Genomic DNA, 26,199 nt, shown 5'->3' on the forward strand with positions numbered 1-26,199 from the left:
TCTCGAGAGAAAATTAAACTATCACTGGACGTTTATTGGAGCCACAACGAAAACATAAAATACAGAAGAACATAAGTAGATTATCCTCCATTTTGGAAGTTGGTTAAAATTATAATCATAATTAAAGAACTTCGTTACCTACAGCAATACTGGTTAAACCTGTTCTGGCAGAAATTTCTAAACATTTCAAAATTTTCCGAAGGGGCAGGCGTCAACACCATTAACTAACATTAACAGTAGTGTTTAAAATAGCAATGCAAGTAAATCTCACGCAACTGAAATTACAAATTAAATATGACAAGCTGGCGAACCTGTTGATACCTTAGTTACCCAGTCGCTTATATTTGAAAGATAATTAACTTTTAAAAAAAATAAAACCGACTTCAAATGCGTGAACACAAAAAAAAACTAAAAATTGAAAATATTGCGTATAAAAAAGTTCATCCCCAATTTTCCACCCTTGGGGGTGAAATATTTTCTTCAAATTCGCATGAAACCACCCTTTTGATAATACCTATTCAACAAAAAAATAATCGTTCAAATTGATTTATAATCGGCGGAGATATTGCGTATAAAAAAGTTCATCCCCAATTTTCCACCCTTGGGGATTGTTTTTTCTATTATTAAATTTAAATGGGACCACCCTTGAGGTATTACCTATACGCAGAAAAAAGATTTGTTCAAATCGGTTCATAATTGGCGGAGTTATCGCGTAACAAACATAGAAAAAAAAAAAAACATACGGGTCGAATTGAGAACCTCCTCCTTTTTTGAAGTCGGTTGAAAAGTAGGTAATCATTTTTCTTATACGTTTGAGATTTAAGGGTTTGGTTTTTTGACGCTAAACTGTTGACTTTGGACCCTTGCTCTACCAGTAAGAGGACAAGAATTTTTAGTCACTTGTCCGTATTATTGTGACTTTTAGTTTGATAAAAACATAAACGTGGTCATATTTTAGCCCGTATTATGGCACCCTTTTTATTTCTTACTAGCTTTCCGCCCGCGGCTTCGCCCGCGTGGAATTTTGTCTGTCACAGAAAAACAATATCGCGCGCGTATTTGCTCACCGTTTAGACCTACCCTGGACTACGACAAACATTTTAAAACCTAAATCAGCTCAATCGGGCCAGCCGTTCTCGAGTTTTAATCAGACTAACGAACATCAATTCATTTTTATTTATATAGATAGATGACTTTTGCGGTTGTGACTTTGCGAGCTGTGAATAGTTTACTTGTTGAATTACTACAGAAAATTATTACTTTTGATTTTCAGACCGGGCAAACCTATCTTCTGAGAGGATCGCGTCTCTAGACACTGCAGATTGCAGACCATCATATTTAGCTCCTCGAATCCTGTTATTTGCTTTCAACCGGCGTGCTTGTGAGAAACCCATGCCATTATTTGCCGTGCAAGTTTGCTAATACTGCGTACTTATCGCTAATGGTTGGACAGCCGTTGCCTATCTGGCACAAGCAGGAATTTTATTTATTATTTTATTTATCAATATTAGGGTCAATTTTCAATCATACACTGATAAACAGTCACACAAAAAATAGGACGGAAACCAGCAAAGTTTCCACAGTTATATGCATACATAATGCAGACTAAAAATTTATTAATAATGAATTATACAGTACAGGAATGGTGATTAAACGATCACTTGACAACCATTTCGTAATATTCGTTGGTGGCTAATTAAGCGTGTCGTGAAGCGACGAAATAACAATTTAATAATAGTCATAATTCATAATCTAGAAATTTCTTGATGAATCCTTGAAGAGCGGCAATTACCGAATACCGAGTGAATAGGTGTTTTCCGAGCAAGGGTAAGCTCTATTCATCAGTGAAATTATATCAAAAGCAGACGCATTTCTAAATGAACACAAAAATAGAATATCTAATTTAGTTATTTAAGTGGAAGACAGTGAAGAATGCATAAAAAAAATTTCTTATAAAAATATGGAAAATTAGATTTAGTACTTAATCTCCGCTTGCATACTTATGAAAAGTCATTCACTTCACTTCCACAACCCTCTACTAAACCACACACTGTCACAATATCGTCAAAAATCCCGAGAAGAAACTAATAATGATACGGGAAACTCAACAGTGAGTTTCTTGCGCTGCTTCTTCGCCTTCCACTGTTTGCATGTGGGCAGTGCAGGACCGGTCGTTGTGGAAATCCAGAGAAGGCCTTTGTCCAGCAGTGGACGTCATTTCGCCGAAACGAAAGAACGAACGAAGCAATATCCCGAATTACATTATTAACTCACCTCGCCCGAGCGTATAGCAGTCGCATGCTCTTTCGCGCTTAACACACTCGCAAAGAAATTACTTTTAAGACTCACCTCCCCCGATCGTATAGCCGTCGCATGCTCTTTCGCGCTTCGCAAGAGCAGTGGGTGCGGCGGGCGCGGCACAGCACGACGGTTGCGGGTTCGAAACCAGAACAGCGGTGCCAGCAGAAAGTTGAGAAGGCGCAGCACTATGCTATGTCCAGCAGCCGGACTCCCAAATAAATTACTTTTAAGACTCACCTCTCCCGGAGGTATGCTCCTTCGCGCTGCTAGAAGTTCAAGTGTCTTAATTTCCTGAACTGCTCACTCAGCATTAGCACACAATACTGTCCAGATGAAGTATTAAAAGCCCACTTGCAAAGTTTAAATGACTTTTATAACTCACCTCCCCCGATCGTATAGCGGTGGCATGCTCTTTCGCGCTCCGCAAGAGCAGCGGGTGCGGCGGGCGCGGCACAGCACGACGGTTGCGGGTTCGGAACCAGAACAGCGGCGCCAGCAGAAAGTTGAGAAGGCGCAACACTATGCAGACTATGCCCAGCAGCCGGACTCCCAAATAAATTACTTTTAAGACTCACCTCTCCCGGTGGTATGCTCCTTCGCGCTGCTAGAAGTTCAAGTGTCTTAATTTCCTGAACTGCTCACTCAGCATTAGCCCACAATACAGGAGTAAAGAAGCATTTTAATGTGGCAGGTCTTTTAAGACCTGTAAAAATTAAATGACTTTTATAACTCACCTCCCCCGATCGTATAACGGTGGTATCCTCCTTCGCGCTGCCAGAAGTTCAAGTGTCTTAATTTCCTGAACTGCTCACTCAGCCAGCATTAACCGACATTATTGTCCACAAGAAGTTTTAGAAGCCTGGTTTCTAAATCTAAGTGTCTATTACAACTCACCTCCCCCGATCGTATAGCGGTGGCATGCTCTTTCGCGCTCCGCAAGAGCAGCGGGTGCGGTGGGCGCGGCACAGCGCGGCGGTTGCGAGTACGAAACCAGAAGAGCGGTGCCAGCAGAAAGTTTAGCAGTCGCAGCACTATGCCCAGCAGCCGGACTCCCACCTCCATGCTGGAAGAGAAGAGACCAGTCAGTTGTTTTCAAGAGGTATGGTTGCGTTAGCACGCATTGACGCTTTTTGAGTGTGTTAAAAAGATAGTCCTCAACTATAAAAACTCATATAAAACTCATTAATTTATGCAAGTAGGCTTTTAAAAAATTTAAAAAAACTAAAACCCAACTACGACAAAAAACGACGCGGAAAAAGTATAAAACAAGATTTTCAGAATACTGAACTGAACAAAGTTGCTAATGTAGTTGCATAGTAATTTTCATGTTTGGAAAACCGCAGTCACACGTTGTCAAAGTGCTACGGTAGGTAGGTATATGTAACGTGTGACTACGCCTTTCCAAACATGAAAATTACTATGCAACTACATTAGCAACTTTGTTCAGTTCAGTATTCTGAAAATCTTGTTTTATACTTTTTCAGCGTCGTTTTTTGTCGTAGTTGGGTTTTAGTTTTTTTAAATTTTTATTTATTATTTGTACTATTTTGGTGTTAAAGTGTATTAGTGGCGCATAATATTAACAAACGTTAAATTGATGAACTAATAAGTAGTAAAGAAGCTATGAACGAAAACATGTGAATTATATGCAATCAGCCCATGAATACAGGTAAAGTCACAAGCAAATGCTAGTAATATATATATATTCGAAATGTACAAGTAAAACGCTTTCAAATGATACCAAACACGGCATATTTATCTTAACTTTATTTTTTTACTCTGTATGTTTTGTCCGCTAAAGGGCGCCACATTAGATTTTGTGAAACCCCATATAGCCTATAACCAGCGGACAATTAAGACGCTTCTAATGATATGTCATTTGTCGAATTCTGATAAGTAGTTTAGAAGTTACGAGGGAACAGATGAACATACATACATACATACATAGCCTGTCAAAATCATAACCCTCCTTTTGCTTTGCCGTAGTCGGGTAAAAAGCACTTTCACACGTCCCAGTATTAACCCTACCACTGCTTCAAGACAATAAATGGGCCAATGCTGAGAAGAAGCAACGCAAGAAACTCACACACTATTGTCAGCCTCTTTTTAAAGGCTTTTTCGTATGCAGCAGCTGGAGAACAGACACTGATCAGTTGTTGGTTAAGGTATGTTTCGATATGAAGAATACCTACTAACATTAGGACCCGAAGAGTGTGCTATTTTGTAACTTGGTGCTATTTAATTGGAGTACTTACTCCAATAAGAAGTCCAATTGCGAATTTCCCATTTGTAACTAAACTAAGGGTTATTGCTAAAGGACGTGAAAGTGCTTTCTCTCAATTAAATTTTACGCAAATAAAATCCTGAATTTTACGCAAATGAATCCTGTTTCTGTGGACTTTATTTTAGCAAGAAACTGGTCAACAGTGGAAAGTGGCCCCGTACACTAACAATATTTACAGTACGAACTTTCTAAGCTTTGATTACATAAGTATATTCAGGAACAGTGGAAATTTCCTTCACCTCATAGTAACGTAAGGCGTTTCAAATCAAATCAAAATCAAAATCAAAATTATTTATTTGCATAAAACATGGTACATTTCAGTTATTATCTTGTTACGAGAACAACATGTTTCATCGACATAGCGATATGCAAACATTTAGTCGTCATGCAGTATTATTATTAAATTATTAATAGTCATTATTAATATTACATGATCTACCTCCAATAGAATTTAAATGTCAAAAATATTTATTACAATGCAATTACAATATCAATTAAAACAATTAGGTAATTCAGGTAAGGATTAAAATTTAGGATGTCACATAAATTATAATAAATTAAACAATTTTATGATCACAGTAAAATGTGAGAATACAATGTCAGTATCAAAATTACAAGAATGTCATAAATTAGCAATTCGCATATGGTTACCACGGCAGAATTTTATAAATTCATCTATGTCATAAAAACAGTTTTCAGTGAGAATTCGGAAAATAGTTCTCTTAAAGAGATTGAATTGTAAATTTTGAATGTGATTTGGAAGTAAATTAAACAATCGTATACACATACTATAACAATTTTTAGTAAAGCAAGTTGTGGCTGCTGGGGGTACTGATAGCTTCCAAGGGTATCTTCTCGTATCACCACGATTACAAATATCAGACTTTTTTATAAAAAGGTTTGCATTTTTTTTCGTAAATATTAGGATTTCAAATATGTATAAGGAGGGTAATGGCATGATTTTTAGATTTTTAAAGAGAGGCCTACATGATTCCATCTGTCCAACATCGCACATAGCTCTTATACATCGCTTCTGTAGAATGAAGACACGATTTGCGTGAGTCGAGTTTCCCCACAAGATTAGCCCATACCTTAACACCGAGCCTACGTATCCGTGGTATGCCATCAGAGCTGTCTTAAGGTTAGACAATTTCGTAAGACGATACAGAGCGAAAACAAACCTGTTAATCTTCTGGCACACAATGTCAACATGATTTTGCCATGTAAGTTTGGAGTCGATTACAATACCAAGAAAGATTGCCGATGTAGTCATGTCAATAGGATTGTTGCGATGCTGCACTAATAATTGCTGAGGTTTACCATTTTTGTTGTAAAATTGTATGTATTTTGTTTTATTTGTGTTAATTTTTAAGTCATTACATTCCAACCAATTTGTTATATTTCTTATTTCATTATTTATTTCATCATTATAGTCAATATTCGATTTTTTGTGTATTGTTATAGAAATATCGTCGGCAAAAAGTGTGACCGGGTATTGCGTACAATTTGGAAGGTCATTAATGTAAAGGATGAAAAGTAATGGACCCAATATACTGCCCTGAGGTACACCTGAAGTATTTAACCTACTCTCTGATCTGTACGTCACGCTCTGGAACCTATTATCTAGTTTAGGTATTTCTACAAACTGTGTCCTCCCACCGAGATAGCTTTCTATCCAACCATAGGCAGCTCCCCGTACACCATATCGTTCGAGCTTGTTCAGGAGTGTTTTATGATTGACAAAGTCAAAGGCCTTACTCATGTCGAAAAGAATGGTGGAAACGGGAACCTTCTTGTCCATATGGTACGATACATTCTTAATAAGAGAGTAACACGCCAGTGTTGTTGACTTTCCCTTGCGAAACCCAAATTGCTCCTCCCTAATTATAGCATGTTTTGTTAGAAATGAAATTAATCTGGCCTGCATTGCCTTTTCAAAAATCTTTGACAAAACTGAGATAAGGGCAATAGGTCTGTAATTATTTATATCATACCTATCTCCGCGTTTAAATAGTGGCCTGACAATGGATAGCTTAAGAGTGCTAGGAAATTTACCCTCCACAAAACAACGATTTACAAAATGTACTAGCAATGGCGCTAACTCCTTCGCACAAGCCTTAACTATTCTAGTGCATATCGCATCATAGCCTGTAGAATTTGTATTGTTAAGAGATTTTATGATTTTAATTATTTCATTTTCGTCAGTAGGGTTCAAGAATAGTGATACCGAAGTACTATCAATGAACTCGAGTTTACTTGGATTACCTCTATAGTTACAAGGAATGTTAGTTGAGTCTATATAATGATTATTAAAAGAGTTTGCTATTTCTAAGGGATTATCTATTATTTTGTCATTTATCTTCAAGTAGTCTATATCATGTTTGTTATTAGTATTGTCTTTGTTATTTATTACATTCCAAGTTGCTTTGCATTTATTTCTAGCTGTATTTACGTAATTTTCATTTGTAATTTTTTGGGAATATTGTATACATTTTTTAAGAATTTTAGAGTACTGTCGGTATTTCTTTTTTTTATTAGGTGCATATTTTTTATAATAGGATAAACGTAGTTTTCTTTTAGTTTGACATGATGTTCTTAAGCCCTTGGTTAGCCAGTTAGATTTTTTATGTGCTGTATTAAACATTTTAATTCTATATTGAGGAAAGCATAAATCATACAAGAGGATCAATTCATTATGAACTAGCGTGAAGTCTATATCTACATCCCTGAATTCAACTAGGTTTCGCCACGGGTAGCTCGTCAAAACATATTTAAATTTGTTCAGGTTGTCAATACTGTAATCACGTCTCATTTCAAACCAAGATTCAAGCTGTGGTTTACGTAGTTCAACTGGTACAGTCAATAATTGGGCTGTATTATGGTCTGATAAGTATATGGATTTGGTATATCCGCATGCTTCCCTGATATTGCTTGCGAAATGATCTATACAAGTCTCCCTTCGAGTAGGAGTTTTTATATGCAAATCCAGATTGTAGCTAATAAGTGTTTCAATTAATTCGTCCGATAAACTATTTTTCTTTAGGGTGTCAATATTCCAGTCCCCTGTAATAATTATATGTTTTTTAAATGATTTTAATTTGTCAAGAAGATGATTAAGTTTATTAAAAAATATTTTCAAGTTTGCTGTTGGTGTGCGGTAAATACACACGAGGATTATTTTATATTCTACTAGTTCTAAACCACAACATTCAAAAGTCAGTTCAGATGCCAATTCATTCAGAAAAGGAAGGGCTTTTGTTGTAAGTGTTCTACTGTGCAAGATACAGGAACCTCCGCGTTTTTGCGTTGACCTACAAAACGAAGCGCCCAACCTGTAACCTTTGAGATTTATGTTTGACTCACAATGTCTTTTGACAAACGTTTCAGTTAGACATATCAGGTCCGGGATTTCGTAATTTTCCGACATTTCAGTTAGAGTTATTTCTATAAGTTCTTTCTTACTAAGAAAACCAGCTATGTTTTGGTGCATGATTAAGATCGAGTCATTTTTTATAAAAAAGGAAGTGTGTCGGATCTTAGGTCTGTTTCATGGTATGGACATGCCTCTGATATTGATGGATTTGGTGAATATGGTGATTGTAGGTGATCCACTACATCCCCATGATTTCGCAAGTCAGTCAAGAATGGTTCATGATTGCGATAGGATACATGTATAATGTCTCGGAATATACCAAAACATAAGTCCAAGAAATATTTAGAGCCAAGATGAGATCTGTTATAATTAGGTCTCACAAAAGTACAATAGGTGAAGCCCTTACATATAAGTTCTATTTCCCTATTAAGATAATTACTTAAATTCGCTTTATAAGGCAGGCCACACATAACAACATTTGTGTGTCGTGTTAAACTTAACCATTTTAAAAGTGTGATTTTTAAATTAAGTGGGTTATTGTCGTTTAAGCCTCCCATAACTACAACAAAGTCATGCAATGTAAGACTACACAGTTCGGTTTTGCAGGTATTTAGAACTTCTTCTAGGCACGCGCCATCCTTCCAGAAGCATGTCACTATATAGTTTGTATTCAGAAGTCGTTGTAATGCTCGCTGTACGCCTCGTCCTTGCTGGTCAGCTATTACCACAACTTTTATTTTCCTTGGAATAGCTGTCACTGTCTCAGTCTCTTCCTTAAGCTCGAATGGTCTCCCCTGATCTTTTCTTTTATCTGCACTATTTGTGTTGTGTTCACTTAAATCATGATCCTGTAGGCTACGATGCGATTTATGGTTTTTTGCTTTATCTTTCTTTCCGTATTTTTTATTATTTTTGTTTTTGTTATTTAAAGGAGTTGAGCATATAGTTATTAAGTCTTTGATTTTTTGGTCCTGTTCTTTGATTTTTGTAGCCATAGTCTTGTTTTCCAACATCAGATTATTCATTTCATTCTCTGTAGCTTCAAGTTTCAACTTTAGTTCGCTTATTTGATTTTTCATGATTACCAATTCTTCGTGATTCTGAAGTGTTGATAAGTCCGGCAAGCTTTTCATTGCCAGCCCACTAGACTCCGACCCGGACGAAGAAGAATCTGCACTTTCAATATTTGGTAGCGATGTTTCAAGGTAGTTCCTTTTTCTTCTTTGTGTAATAAAAACAGAATAATCAGACCCTTGGTTTTCAGCGCATGTGGGTGAAGTCAAGGTAGGTGTCGGGCTCGTGGATGGCAACAAGTGAGGCATAGAGCTCCCGGATGTTAAGCCCGTAATACGCGGTGATGTGGGAGCACATGACAGGGCCACAAGTGGAGACTCACGTAGTTCTGTAGGTGATGAAACTTCTCGAACATGACAGATGTCCATAACTGATGTTTCTTCTCGGGAGGCCATTTCCTCCAGGTAAGTAGTTGGCAGCCCAGGTGAAGGCTGTCGGCAAGGAGACAAAGATGGCCGTCTCAGTGGTTTGTTGAGAGTCGACTCTTGCTCAATGTTTGCTGATTTTTTGTTTGCAGTTATTTTGTCTGCACCAGATTTCAGAATCAGACCTTTATTGTACAACTTAGCGGCCGTTCCCGACTTCTGGTCAGGCTTCTTGTTTGCAATAGAAGTCCTTGTTGTTTTATGTGGATGAGGCTTGTCAATTGGTGTGCTGGTTGTAGGTTTGTTTTTTTGTTTACACTTTTCACATGTCCATAGTAATTTACGTGAATGGTCCATAAGGTAAAACAGCTTCTCCGACACGTTTGCACACTCAATATCAAATGTTTGTTTGCATAATGTACAGTTCAGGAAACGTCGGTTTTCGATTTTTCGTCGACATTTGGTACATATACTGCATTTCGGAGACATTTTTCTTCTATATAAATGTCCACTTAATAGCACAAACAGCAATTAGAGTACAGTTTGACTTGCACAAAAATGACACTTGAACGAAGCACGGTGACCGTCCAGTCTGTGTAAACGCAGCACGGGCTAGCCGCTCGCTTGAATCGGCGGCGGTGACGGCCGTGACGGTGACTCATCGGCAGCGCGCTTGTTGTTATTGCGCCGACGAGCGATCGGTAGCCGTTTTTAAAATAATTCAAACTTAATTCTTCTATTACTCCGAAACGACATTGAATATCGAAAAACGGTTTTTTTCAGACAATGGGGAACTTAATTGGCTGTGTATTACTCGGAAATTAAACGATATATGATCACTTTTTACTACCACTTTGAACTAAAATCGACGGAGAATTGAAATATACGTGCTCTCCGAACAACTACCGCACGACGACTTTTTGTTCCTCAATTACACAGAATAAACAACGAGGGGTCAACAAACACTGATGTATTATGCCGGCAAATGAGCTTAGTAAGCGAAATAACAAGATTAATAGCATTAAAAGTTAATCGGGCAAGTGATTAAACTAAATTGTACATAAAAGGATAAATAGAAGTCATTATGTTTCTTTGGCAAAAATATTGGCCAACACAGACAAATATTTCATGTTTCATACGCTAATTAGCTATTGGCTATGTCACCGTAAAATTGTGAATTCCGTCAGATTATAATCTGACGTAGTTAAATTACAATCTAACCTTTTTTTTTTTTTTTTTTTTTTTTTTTTTCGTCGGGGAATGCTGCTTTGCGCATACCCACTGGTCTATGGGGACGGCCAGTGGGTTATGTGGGACTCTCCCCGCCTACCCACTAAAGGCGGGGCCTACCCACTAAAACCCGACGGTTTCCACCAGAGCCCAAAGAAACGGAGCCGCGTGTTATTGTCCTGGTTGGACATTCGTCCGCAGCTCCGCCTCAGGCTAGAGGCTCGCTCACGAGCAAGCCTCTCTGGCTTCGAGGGAACCCCCAATCCCCTCCTCCAGTTGTTTTTTATAGAGGTTTTCTCCTCGCGGCCCTGGTAAAACAGGACCCCCGGCCCGCCGTAGCGGGTTACGGTCTGCTCTATGCCGCTGCTCGGTCAGCTCTGCTGATCAGAGAGGTACCGAGAGCGGCCCTCCAAAGAATGGGCCCGGGCAAACGCCCCGCCAGCCCCCACCTGTGGGGGTTTTTAAAGATGTCCCCTGCATCGTGGCCCGGGCAAATGCCTCGACGGCCCCCGGCCCACTCAATTGTGGGTTACGGGTTGCCCGACAGGCCCGCCGAGTTGACGTGACCTGCCGCGCAGGTGAGAAGTTAGCCGCCCGCGTGAACAGACCACGCGGACGTTGCCCAGGGTGCACCACGAGGAGGTCCCTCACCATCGCACCCCAAATTACAATCTAACCTAACCTAACTCACTGTTAGTTTACAATCTAACGCGTTATATTATAAACTGACAGAGTTCACAATTTTACGTTGACAGCTATATGGATGTACAATCAGCGTCAAATAGAGTGACACCCAAAGTAGCCAAAAAGGTCGCAAGGTTGTGTTGTCAACATTTTGGCCACTTTGGGTGTCACGCACGAACTATTTAACGCTGACCGTGAGGTATGCTATAAATAAGTAATCCATTATTAAGAAATAACATTGCACTGGTCAGAATCATCCGTCGTAATTTATCTACAATAATAAGAACGGTAGAGATCTATCACGTTAATACGCGCTATTGTATAAACAAATAGATCATTGGATTTAGCACCAGATGTAGCTTACGATGGAGTAATATCTCACAAACTATCGCTCTCTATTAATCAAATTAGAATATAACAAGCTCTTGTCGAGGCACATTATCCGAATGGGTTCACTTTAGTCATCAATTAATGTTGATTAATTAAATTTAAAAAGGTGCTCCGATTGTAACGAGAAAGTTCTAGAGACTGAGCCATTTTAAAGATAAACTTTATGGTAGCATTAAATTATTTTAGTCAAAGACTATCATTTGAGTAAAATTTAAAATTAGGATCAAAACGATATAAGATTTTCTCCTTGACCTTACGGCTGCAACTTCACCAAAGTACCTACTTCGTGATATGATATTAGCATTAAATTTTTTGAGCAGCTCTAAGACGACAGTAAAGTTACATGATGTCACTTCCAACAAGCCAGGCATAAACAGTAGGTAAACACTGGTTATTTGCTCAGGTTCGAACCAGGCAAACAAATATCGTCATCTTGCCTCCAGGATCAGGATTTTGATCGTATGAACAACGTAAAAGAATATTAGTTGTTTAGTATGACGAGTAGAATAAAGTTATGGTTTTTTATGCAGCACAAAGCAGGTATTTGATATTAGGTGAAAGTATAGTATGGTACATGCACTATAAGTGTGACTATTCACTCGCGCCTTGAAGACGAAAAGTCAATTTTCAAAAGTCAACCCAAAGGTCTTCAATCTTCTGAAGTTCACCATAGAGGGGGACAAAGCAAAGAAATACATGCAAAATTCCGTGTCACACGCGTGATACAATGTTTCAAAGTTGTTCGAACAATCTTCTTTGAGATAAGAAACTGGTCAAAGCAATATTGCTTCGAGAAGATTCTTTCACAGTGAATCCTCCTGAGTGCTTCAAGTATCTGTTTTAGAACAGACAGGAAGACAAACGGCTGCATTTGGTACTTAAATTCCAAATTGAATAATTCCCAGGCGTATGGTGAAACATGCATCGTTTGCCTAACCTCGTGTCACGCAAACAGGTTGATTCCGAGTTGCAATCCCCTTGAGTTCAACAACGTTGCGTCGAGACACTGTATGTAAGGCAGGGTTTCTAAAACTGGAGTATTGGAAATGAACCCCCAGGGTTTTATCCTTGCCAGCCGGGCTAGGACGCGCATCGTGATATACTTTATCGACGTCAAAATGTATGGGCAAAATCGATAAAATGGCGTGATAACCGCTTATCGCGGCGCGCATCTTAGCCTCCTGTGGTCATAAAGGATTCGTGACAAGATGAACGTTTGACATAATATTGTGATTGTGACGTGTGAGTTGCTAATAAGCTCTCGAAATGCACGGTGGCGTACCTAATTTAGTCTGAAAATAACGTCTAGCCTAATTTAAATTAAGTAGGCTAGGTGAACTTAGTGACACGCAAACAGGTTTCTTTTGTTTGAGTTGCAATTCCCTTGAGTTCAACAACGTGGCGTCGAGACACTCTATGTAAGGCAGTGTTACTTAAACTGGGGTATTTGAAACCCAGGGGCTCGCCTTCACCAGTGGTCGTAAAGGATTCGTGACAAGGGAAACGTTTGAGTTGTAAGCTCTTGAATGCACGGTAAGTATCGGACGAAAATTTATCTGTAAATAGGTTCAATTTGGGGCAAGAAACTAATCTTTTTGTTTTTATTAAATAAAAATTGCAGTAAAACAAGGGCACATAGAACTTGAAGTTTGAGAATCACTGCTCTAAAGTAATCATAAGGTCCGCTGAGACTTTTAACAAGAATATAACTTCTGAGTGAATGACCTATGTATATTTACTCAAACGTCATACCACAAAATTGTTTTGCACCGTTTGACAAGTAGCGCTAAGTGGTAGCTGAGCTTGTTACTACTTTTTAGCACTTGCCAAACACTCGAAATCCTATGGCACAGAAGTAACTCTGTCTGTCTGTCTCGCTTTCACACCTAAACCACTGAACCGATTTTGATGAAATTTGGCATAGAGATAGTTGAGTCCCGGGAAAGGACATAGGATAGTTTTTATCCCGGTTTTAGAAACAGGGATCGCGCGATAAAGTTTTTCTGTGACACACAAAATACCACGCGGGCGAAAGCTAGTAAATATAATAAGAGGCACACGCCCGTATTGCGTATTCACAAACGATGCTTGTTTAATCGAACGCACAGCGTTGAATAGAGCTCTGTGATTGGTTCGTGTGTCATGCCCTGTGCGTTCACCGGCACTGTGAGACCTCATAGTAATGTTTGTGAATGCGGGCGTCAGTTGCCAGAACTTGAGATATTTGTTACATTCTCGCGCCTATTACAAACATAAACACATTGTTTAACCAGATGTGTGGTATAATAAACCAGTTATAAGATATCATTCAACAAAAGCCTCAAAACTCAATCAACGTGATAAAACGTAACGACCATCCACAAAACCGTATTTACATCATTCAATCAATAATCTCGCCGTTTATATGCGAAGCACGCGCGGTGACTCATTTCAATTACCACGATAGTAAGTATACTAGTTGGTAACCTTAGATTTACGCATCTAATATCTTTGTTAATTTACAGTTATAGTTTTTAAGCCTACAATCAGACTCTACATTTTGGTTGATTAGCAACTAACACAGTTTTAGCCTGACAGTTCGATGTAGAGAAGCGTATCAATTGGATTAAACCCCAGTGGAATCTTCTATTATTGTAATAAAAGAATATTTTTATTTAGCACACAATAGAAGATGAATAGATACATAAATGAACAAAAAAAAAACCTTAACACAATTAAACTAAAATTAAAATAGATTTGAGTGCCCTGTGCCAAAAAGGTCCCAGGCTCAGCATTAGTCGTGACATTAAAGGTGCCACAGCAAGGACCTTTGGGGCCAAAAAATGCTGTTGTAATGCATATTGCAATCAAAATGTAGATCTGATGTGCTGTCGACTGTCTCTACCTACTACCATCATTATTACTTCCATAAACACAGTCTTCGTCCCGTTATATTTGGCCTTGGGCCATCCATTTGGACTTGACCCGGACATTAAATTAATTTTACCAGTTATGCACGCATCGCTAAAAAGCACATTCCTTTATTTTTATTATAATATGTATCAATTAAAGTACCGGATTTCTAAGTTCCACATGTAGGCTATTAGAGTTTTAAAATGGCAACATTATCCTCTCAACCTTTCCATCTATGGTTGATTAAGTGTTTAAGTGTTACCATTGCGCAACCCATTGATTCCTATTCAGCTGTGGCCCCCAGGTGGACAGTGATAAACTGTTCGAATGAACGAAGGATATGTAGATTGTACGTGAGCGACGAGACAATGGTAAAATTACCCCACTTACGTTAAGATGCGTTGCATTTGTTTACTTTCTGAGTGCAATTGGCTTTGCATAAGTTGAACTAACCAATTATGAGCTGATATAGACACAAGATGTTAAAGAATTAAGTACGCAAGTAATGCAGATTTTTTTATATGTCGTCATAGCTTATAAAATTCAACTATTAATATAAAATGCGAATGTAACAATCTGCTCTCTAATTCGTGATAAGACAGGATACAAAGCAAAAGCACATGAGTGAAGATCTTTACTCATGTGCTTGAAAGGCAGAAAGAAATAAAATTCTCGAGTAAACTTTTTGTGACTCAAAAAAAAACAGGATAGTGTCCATTGATTACAAAATACCATAAATAGAAAGTCAATAATAATTTATTCTTCCACTAATTAGTATCGTCTAACTAGGCCACCATACCATACCAAAGATTATACAACTCGCCCGATCGATATAACCTGTCGCAGACGACATATTCACCATCGCTCACTTTATGTAAATTGTTCTTATCGTGACATTACTTTTGATGTACGAGTTACATATTTTATCGAAGTTCCAAAAGTCACAAAATGGTCATATAAGTACGACCATTGCCACAAAAGAACAATTTGTTTTTTGCGGGTCAGTAAGGCCGGTTTCCACAAAAGTAGAGAAGACTTGAGAGGAGAGGAAAGGAGATGTGTTTGATGAATAACCAATCAGTGGTCTAGTGGTAAGACCACCTGCTTCAGACGCAGAGGTCCCGGGTTAGATTCTCAGTGGGGGCAGATTTTTCTGTTCGGTTTGGTTGGTGGTAAGGGGGCGTCCATAAATTACGTGAGACAATTTTGGACATTTTTCAACCCCCCCGCCCCCCTTGGTGAGATTTGGTGAGATTTTGCCTGACCCCCTCCCCCACCCCCCTAATCTCACGTGATATTTAATAAAATGCCTATTTTGCAATGTCTATGCTTCGAGTATATTAGATTTATATGAAAAAATCAGTAACCCAGTGTCGTGCCACGCGCAGTGCAGGGTTCCGTAGCTTCCCGTCGTTTAGTAAGACAAGCAATTACTTTAACCTAAGACCAGTTTTTTGATTCATAGTTAAAATAAGTAATTGTTAAATTTTGCTACTAATGGTTAAATATTAATGAAAAATGTAAACTAATAGTTAAAAAATGTACTAAAAGTCAAGTTAAACATTGTTAAAAAAACATTTTTTTCTGTTAATTAACCACTTGTCATTTGACATCTGTCAAATTTGACTGGTTACTTTAACTACGAATACATAATATTTTCATACTTATGTAATGTCATTTTTAGGGTTCCGTAGTCCTGACAAGGAACCCTTATAGTTTCGATATGTCTGTCTGTCTGTCCGAGGTTTCGCTTGAAAACTATTGGCACTGGGGAGCTGTAATTTTGTGAAGGTACTGAAGGTATGTATATTAATCACGCCGACAAAACGGTAAAATAAAATTTCTAGGGTAGCTCCCCTGCATGTAAAGTGGGGATGATTTTTTTCAAGGAAAACTATAACGGTTAAGATACATTACTTAGTTTAATAGTAATAGTCATTTGACTCATGTATCTTTTACACAATTTCTTAACCAGTAAAAATTCCTTAGAAGAAAATATGAAAAGTGACTTTAGATGAAGTAATTGCTTGCTTCTGAAATATATTGTGGTAACGACAGACAACTACGAAACCCTACACTGCGCGTGGGACGACACGCACTTGGCCAATTTATTACGCAATAGCGATGCCGATGACGTTTTGTTTTTAATTTCGAATTTTCTTAATTTCGACATTTATTCTGCATCTTTAGTGTTCACAAATGCAGATGGAGCCATTTTTAGTTTAATTTGATTAGACGGTTTGGAATAAATTGTCATAATCATCATAAAAAAAATCATTTTTTTTACTTCAATAACCCAGTTTTCTGGCAATTTTACTCTATTTCTTGCGGGAAAAATTACGTGATATTTTCCGAGACCCCCCCTCTCCCCCACGTGAGATTTAGTGAGGTTTTCGTTGACCCCCTCCCCCCCCTAAAAGCCTCACGTAATTTATGGACGCCCCCTAAGGCTTGTTCTAAGTCCGCCTGGCTAGCTACCACTATCTTACCTAAGTCTGTCGCCATAACAACAATGTTAACAGCATTGTTGTGTTACGACAGTTAGAGGTAAGATAGCCAGTTCCTCCGTGGTTGAGGATTCCGGGTGAAGCTCGCATCCACCTTCGGCCTGATCGTCACTTACCATCAGGTGAGATGCAGGCCAAGAGTTTCCTCGTTGTGAATTTTAAAAAAACAGATTTCGTTATTTCCACATCACCTCTCCGCTCAGCTTCGGTTCAGAAACCTAATTGGTTATTCAAACTCTTCTCTCCGCTTTGGTGGAAACCGGGCCTAAAGAAACTTTCCATTTACTAAGACATAGATATCTAATACGAGCATATTATTAAACGAAAAGTAAAGGTCACCCATACGGATCTCGTGATAACCTATCGAAATGTATTTCAAAAATATCCATGTACGTGACTATCACCGTAGCAGGATGCTGGTATTGATTTATAGAGATACAACAATATTATTAGCAGAATTTCTCTTTCTGATAATTCCACTGATTGGCATTTGGTGCCTACATCAACAAACAATAGCAGATAATGAATAAAATATGTGCCAATTTATTAATTCACTTGGTTTCGCGTAAACAATGAAATTTAATTATGATAGCTACCTACTGGGTCACTGGGTGGAACAATAATTTGCCCGTGAAATCAGTTATAAGTCTGAAAACCATTTTTGATTTGAACTATGTACTCGCCTCCTCGAAGGACCGAAGGATTCGCTGGGGTTTGAATTTATTGCAGGAAGACTATCGCTCATCTCAAGGGACCAAAAGCGAGTAAATACTGTATACCGGTTCCTGGTAAATACCAGAGAAGAGTAGCTACGTCACATGGGAAAATGGGTGGGAAACTAACTAGGTCATTTGTTGATTAGCTGTCAAATCTTCGCTAAAACACTGAGGCACGCCTTCGTTTCAGGCACACCTTGCTCCAGGGTTGCTAGGTTAATATAACTTTTGCGCTACAAACAATTCCGATATTTCAGCTCTACTTATTATCACAGTATAGCTAGAATCCTAGGGTACACTTGAGACCCTGGATCACTGAGTTGTATAATACAGGGTTTCCCAATTTTTTTTTGCCAAGGAACCCTAATTGATTATACTTTTCCTAGCGGAACCCCCGTACTACTCCGCCCGCACGCCCTGCCCCTCCCTTGTGCGTAAACAAGTCGGTGCGAGCGAACAACGTCGCGTCGGTCACGAAACGTGGGATAATATTTTTTACGGAACCCTTGCGGCCTTTCCACGGAACCCCAGGGTTCCGCGGACCACCATTCGGGAACCGCTGGTATAATAGACGGTCATGCCATCCTGGCTAATGGTTGTATAAAAGTTGCAGTAGATACATTTAGCTTAGCTCAACTTTCTTAATTTAGTATTTCAGACGAGTCATACAATTTGTACTTCTCGTCACTTGCAATTAAACTTATTCCCTAGCTTAAAGCTTCATCACTGGACATACTCATTCGTTACTTTTCTCAGTATTTTTTTAATGATTTGTATCAGAAATCCTGAACTTAAGCACTTGCCTTTTCCCCAGTGTTCTAAACATACTTATTATGCCAGCATAAAAGTATGTTTTTAAAGTAGTAGGTAATGGTTTAATACCGTCCTCACATCCCTAATAATAACTCGTTCGTATTCACTGTCACGTTGGTTCATAGACTATCAAATTCTAGACCCGACATCCCCATTCCAGTGTAGGTGTAAATTTTTAAATCACTGATGAAACACTATGCTGCCAGGTGTAAAAGTTTACGATATGCCTCGGGCATGAAATTGCAATGTAAAATGCACGCGATTTTCGATTTAGTTGTTTAATGGATGAGAAATCGGCTTCGCCCTCGTAGCAGATCAAATAAACATCTAGTTTTCATCATACCATATTTCATGGCTGGCTTTTCTGTCTCGGATTGTGATATGTGTTCACAATATAATTATGAGTTCTAGTTTTACCCTTAATCTTTACAAAAAACAGCCCAGTTAGATAGATAGATAGATAGATAAATGGTTTATTTGCAAAACACATTGACACACAAGAAGCAAAACGTAAGATTAATAAACACAGGAGTAGCAGGAAAGATATAGTACATTACAAAGAGAAAGAAAGAAAATCCTGCGCTAAGGTATAAGTGTGCCGCAGCGATGCAAAAAAGCAGAGAGCTCAGTGTAGACACTGCTCTGAAATGAGCAGAACACTGATTTTTAGCTCTTGCTTGAAAAAAAAAAAGAAGGAAAAAAAAGAAGGAAGACGCACGTGTATGGTAGAGAATAAGGTGGTGAAAATGTTGTAATATTGTAAACCTACATAAATATCAGAAATTAGGGAAATATAATAACTATAACTATTGTCCTTATATGGTTTATACATACATATACTATCTGTCTATGAAAAGGAGTATGAGACTTAATAGTGTAAAATGGAGAATTTAGTTACCTACTTTATATCCACAATAATTTTACATGGCTGAAAATGATGATGACGATGAATATAATATAATATTTTTACATAAATAACAAATACAAAATAATGAGGCATTCAGTGTGCAGGTGTATGATAATGAATGATATACCCACATCTATGTTTATGATTAATAACAATAATAAAATAATTAAATCATATCCACTCAAGCCACCACAGACTAACTCCGCCTCCCAGGCACAAGTGCTTTAGGCAACTTAATCCGCGTCATTTCTTTTTGTGCATCAAGTATAATTGTTTTAAATTTTGATTTAAAGGTGTTCTTACAATGAATGCGTCTAAGAGGGGGGGGGCAAGTCATTCCAACACCTAGTTGCCTGGTGGCGGAAACTGCCCGCGAAAGCGACAGTTTTATGTTTTTTATGTACAGCCAATGGGGCCCGCATGGATCTAGATGTTCCGTCACCGTATCTTTCATGGAGTTACTTGACTGGTTAAGTTTTTATTGGCAATCAAGCTGTAGATCCTGGCTACATAGGAGTTGCAGAAGTGGAAACGAAGGATGGGAATAGCCAAGTTACTCCTAACATTCGACAATCTCGTCAAAATAGGACATCAGCTTAAAATAATCAATGTTAAAATAATGTTTTTTGCTGAGACGTAAATAGGAAAGGCGCAGGAAGGTGCTGGATGCAGGCCGCTACCAACCGTGCGATGTGGAAGTCATTGGGGGAGGCCTATGTTCAGCAGTGGACGTCCTATGGCTGAAATGATGATGATGATGAAGACGTAATTTTTTTTTATCCACAACGAGGAAGCTCTTGGCCTGTATCTCACCTGATGGTAAGTGATGATCAGGCCGAAGGTGGAAGCGAGCTTCACCCGGAAATATTACTTTGATATGCGCATTGAAAGAAGCTGTTATTTCGACATAACCGAGGTACTAAAAATTGGTAAGTTCTCATAGACGTTAGAAGCTCTACAAAGTTTAATCTGTGTTTGCAAAGGGCATGAAAGGATGGAACGGATAAACCAATTTTAATGCGAATTGGATTTTGAAGCTCGGGTCAGTTTTTGCTATGTCCAGCCCGATAAAATTTTGCACTGTAAACTTCTAAATTAATTCACTCTACACGAGGGATTTAGTGAATCCATTTAAAAGTTTATTTTAGGTGAAAAACACCGAAGGAAGCTTGATGCTTTTAGTCAGATAATGCTTACTTGTGCTGATACAAAAAGGACTTGTGATGTTACGTATAAAAAATACAAATTAAACAATAAAAATTGTAGAATTAAAAGAGATTAACTTATCAAAGGTTGAGCTAAATACAAATAGTAGATGGTCCCTCTTAATCAAAGTTATTCTTACAACAAAAATAATAATTTAATTCGCCGAATGAGTCAAATAATAAAACTGAATAAAAAAGAGAACAATGCAATCATTGAAAAATATCAATCAATGGCATAATTTTAAAATTATTCCTTATTGTTTTTAATGACCTACTCTACATTAGTGTTTTTCATCCTCATTTACTAATGAGGTAGTTTTTACGATTGCATAAAACCTCTAGTTTGCCATAAAGATAGCTTTGTACTGAGACGATAGAAAAAGATATCACAATGACCTCGGAAACCTATTTAGAATACTTTACTATCACCTCAGAAACTATAATACCTACTATTTTAAAATATTTTACTGTCTTGTTTTAATTTTGATTTGCGATGAAAATTATGGCAGATTTCATTAAATCAAAGAACAACCAACTTATTACAAAACTTTAGTTAATACCTACACAAAATGTCATTGTTGGTTCAGTTAGTTAGCAAGTTCACATTATACCGCGAGCGAAGTGTACCGGTGTGATGACTGACATTAATTTAAAACTTGGTAACGGATGTAAAAATACGAATAATAAAATAAATTAACATCATTATTTGTGGTGTTCATTTAATTAATTAACACGGTTTTTGTTGTTGTACAGTCAACAGCAGACATGCCACATTTTTGTTTTTGCAAAATGAACATTACCCAGGTTTATTTTTCAAAAAAAAAATCAAGCCTTGTATTGATAGGCTTGATACTATACTGCCTTATGGTATTTACATGCTAGTATACAACATAGAAGCCTTAATCCGAATCAATCTCCATCAGACGTGTGTTGTATTTTCCGCAGCTATTTGCCTATATTAACGTCACTCATACAAAATAAACGTTGCATGCTTGTATATTGTGTATGTGAATAACAGAAGCTACTTCGGAAAATAATCCCTACTAATATTATAAATGCGAAAGTAACTCTGTCTGTCGCTTTCACGCCTCAATCACTGAACCGATTTTGATGAAATTTTGAGTCCCGGGAGAGTATATAGAATAGTTTTTATCCTGGTTTTTTAAACGTGGACGCGCGCGTTTTTCTGTGACACTGTGGGAGGAAAACTAATTTACTATATTGAGACTCAAGGACGAGTATTAATTTGAGAAGTCTTGCAAGATATGGACTACACTATAGGCAGGCGGTCGTTTTAGAAACCCTTGGGGGAGGCCTTTGTCCAACAGTGGACGTCATGAACGAACGATAGGCAGGCACTAAATACTTCGGATCTGAACTACAATCAAAAAATCCTGGTACTGCTCTAGCTTAAAGAAATGCAAAACAAAGCAATTTATATCACAATCAGTTTGTTTAAGCTGAATTTTTAATCAAGGCAGACGCTGGAAAGGAATTTAATTCCTTTTAACTTCATTGGGAAAACATGTAAACAAATAGCTTAGTTTGAAACAGTAGATGACTATTAATTTTCACTTGAAAAAGCAAGCGTTAACGTGATAAAGCTCTACCTTTAAACAATTTTTCAACACACTGCAACTGCAGAAAAATGCACGAAAAGATAAGATTAGCTTGCTTTGAAAAATTATAGAGTTACTAAGAATAATCTTTCTCTATCATATTCATTTACGCCCGTATTCACAAACATTACTATGATATCTCACAGTACGCGTGGACGCACAGGGTGACACACGAACCAATCACAGAGCTCTATTCAACGATGAGCGTTCGATTTGCTGCTTCACTTAAGCAAGCATCGTTTGTGAATACGGGCGATATTACTTTCGCTGACATTTACTTATTAGTACTACCTTACATTGAAAGTATGCAACGTCGCGACGTAGTCCAAAACGACTCCATCATGTTTCTACAATCTTTCCTGAGGTTGGGAACTTGTGACAGACTTGTGATTATCAAGGTAAGGTCTTTATAAGCTGTTATAGTGGATTTTTTATTTTAATTCCAAACGGATTAATATTCTAATTACGAGGTTAGCTAGCGAAAAATTTGAAATGCGGCAAGGTCCCTAAGATGCTTTTAATTTTGAAAGATCTTTTGACAGATGTTAGCTTGAGCCCTTTGCTGGATGCAGCGTTAAATGAATATAATTATGATAGGCTTGATCAACCTCAACCAACTACCAAACAATTTTTACGCATACGAAGTCGCAGGCATAGTTAATGAAATGTGTTTTTGTCAAGGTTACAGAGCTAACATTCTAGATGCATGCAAACTTGACCTTAATCAAATTATATACAGGTTTATTGAAATTGGCTTGCCTCGATATTTGATGTAAAGCTTGAAGGCTAATGTCATTGTCGCTTCAAGCAAAACATTTTGTATCCATCATAACAAATAAACATATTTTTTAACCGGAGTCTCTAAAATTTTAATTTATTAGATAGATTAGCCCCAGATGGCACACCCTATTTTTGTATTTTCATAGAAACAAACTTTATGTCCTTAGGCGGCCTTTATGTCCCCTGGGAAGAGACGTACAATGAACCCAGACTTGCAGACACAAACACAACCAAAATGATAACCATAATAATGTCTACTATGTTCACTGGCAAAGAAAAAAGAAACATTATATTTACAAAGCAATCTTTTAAAAGCTCAAATCTACAACATTCAGTTAATGGACTGTTACAAAAAATATGATCCAAGTTTTCAATTTGTTTTTACTCCGGAACAAACGCAAATAAACAGAAACGGGACTGGCCGCAACAGCAAATATGAAAAAAAAAGGTAAAAGCAAAAGAAAAACCTATTCGCCCGCCCCGCATCCTGGCAGGGCGGAAAACGCCAGGACGTGATTAAAATTGTATTTTAAAAACCTGCGAATTTCCGCTTGGAACGCTGGATTGGAAAATCGAATGCACGGTTCAATTTTTCAAATTTCCCGCGCATAATCCATATCCGGGTTTACCTGGGCGGAGTGAATAGAGGGTGAATGATCAATGAACCGAAGCTCGAAGGCATAAACACGAATTCTGTCTGGCTGTGCAGGACAACGCATCGCAACGTGCCGTATCGATCTGTGTAACACAATCTAGCCAAGCTGTATATTATGTAGATAGGCAATGTTAAATTCCCTTTGTTTCTCTCCATCGCCGATCGAGCTTTGAGTTCTATTCGAACTGTTGCTGCAATTTTTAGAGAACAATGGGAATTTTCAGTGAATGAAATATTGAAATGTTTTTATAATGCGCATTCAGATGAATTCATATTGAGTGTGAAAATGTACAATCAATTCTTATTTTTCGTTTCGCGATGACAAGGTATGAAAGTTCGATGACTGGTGACTCTATACTTTAAGCCCAAATTTAAATTCAAGCATAGATTCTTTCACGATAAATGATTATCCCTCAAAAAGAAGCCTGAAATTGGGCCTACGGGCTGTATTATCTTCAAATATGAATATACTTTAAATAATAGATTCATCAAAGTGTTTCTTAAGATTGAACCGAATTTTGAGAATCATTTCGTGATACGATCCTAAAAGCTATGAGGATGTCCAACTTGTTATGAGCCAAACGTTAACACAAAGGGTCAACAAAGCGAAACCATAAAACATGTTAATCATTTTTAGCGTCATACATTACAAAGTATAAAAGAATTAGTGTGGTCATGACAAAAATGTTTGTTTCCATTCAAAGCCACTTGAAAATATGTAATGACGCTTAACATTAAACAAACAAGGGTCATAGAAGCAGTTAGTGAAAAATTGAGAAAGGTAAAATATTTTAATTAACAGAAGATGAGGTAAAAGTACCACACTTTTTGTAATAAAATTATTTGGTGACCATTGGTATAGCTTATTAGAGGAAATAATATTTAATTAAATATGTAATAATACGATTTATGTAACAACCAAACAATTATGACACATCACATCAGCAACGATATTAAAAAACAACTGTTTGGAACTCAACAAGTGGGCAGCGATCAATACAGATCTACGCACATTTGTAAAAGAAAATAATATTTTCCATTCCGTGCCAAAGCTACTCATATCGCTCTACGGAAATTTTCCAGAAAGAAAAAGAGCTTAATTATGTTGATTCAATAAACGATTCCTACAACTAGTTGTTCTGTTAAGTTTACGTTACAATGCAAAATATGGATGTTTTCAATCAGCTGAAATAGGTCACTCGGCAACTAAGTGATAACTTAGATTGTAGTTAGTTTACCTAGATCTAGATTCTAGACTCACAGCAGAAGGTAAATGAATTGTTGAAAAGTTGTAGGAATAAGCATAATCAGAGCAAATTAGATTTACTGGAACTAGGATGAAAAGGATTTGCTTAAAATGATAATACAATAACTCTACACTTTAAAAAAACAGGTAAACTTGAATAAAATTAAATTGAAAAGTTCACATACGAAAACAATTTCATGTGAAATGCTATTTTCATGGTATGCCACAAATGTTACCACAGTTATAATATGTAGCTGAAAAGAGCAATAAATATTATACATATTTACGACAACACTATATGGGTTCACATTAAACAAACCTTTCGTATTAAAATAAAAAGTTACCTACACATAAAAATTAATTTACAAAGCGTATTTTGCAAAAAAAAACATGATAAATTTATCAAACATAGAAAACTTAAACGTCCATCAATAAAAAAAAACCAAAAAGCTAATAAAACCAAAAAGCAACAGTTAGTTAGGTGATGAAAATAATACTTACGCTACTATTTATTACGTCCACCAAAACAAATGAAGCTCCAATAACCACACAAAAGTCCGAAAGTATATCAAGTAAACTATTTAGTAACACGCAGTCGAAAACAATAAAAACAAAAACTCCGAATGTATTGTAAACAGCAAGTTGGTAACACGCAGTCGAAACCACTCGCTCGCTCGACGTCCGCGGGCCGACTGACGGACTCACAGACAGATGGACAGACTGAGATCTGACAGGTTATCTGCGCGGCGCGACCGCCCTTTGATATCGGTCATCGTTGCAATAATAACTTGCATCCCCTATTAAGCCCTGTTTCATCCCCTTCGATACGCTTTGCGAGCAATTAGCCTATGCTTTTTAAGATACAATGTGTCTTTGAATTTAAATTAATATTTGATTCAATGTGATAATTAAAGAGACAGAGTAACCTATACTAAATTCTATGCGCAACTTCGCCCACACGTGGATTTTGGTTCGTAATGGAAAGTTTTCATCGCGTCCCTAAAATGTTTAATCATTCTGGAACAGTCGTTTTCTAAAAACACAATAAAATGTTCATAGTTTTATTAACTTTACAATTATAAATACTTCAAAGGTAAGCTATATGAATCTTTAGAGCTTAATCAAACATTTAACAATAATGAAAATTCATCAAAATAA

At 37.5% G+C, this 26,199-nt stretch overlaps 1 protein-coding gene across 1 annotated transcript in view; it reads right to left on the minus strand.

The window, feature by feature from the left end:
* The window catches only part of LOC135074041 (fatty-acid amide hydrolase 2-A), a 45,233-nt gene extending 19,500 nt beyond the window's left edge, over positions 1-25,733 (minus strand). The window contains exons 1-2 of the mRNA XM_063968348.1: positions 25,543-25,733; positions 3,196-3,364 (exon numbers count right to left, since the gene is read on the minus strand). Coding sequence (XP_063824418.1) covers positions 3,196-3,363 — 168 coding nt within the window. The 5' untranslated portion in view covers position 3,364; positions 25,543-25,733. The remainder of the gene's footprint in view (positions 1-3,195; positions 3,365-25,542) is intronic.
* Between the last annotated feature and the right edge of the window lie 466 nt (positions 25,734-26,199).

This window comes from Ostrinia nubilalis, chromosome 8 (genome assembly GCF_963855985.1).
Source record: "Ostrinia nubilalis chromosome 8, ilOstNubi1.1, whole genome shotgun sequence".
NCBI lineage: Eukaryota > Metazoa > Arthropoda > Insecta > Lepidoptera > Crambidae > Ostrinia > Ostrinia nubilalis.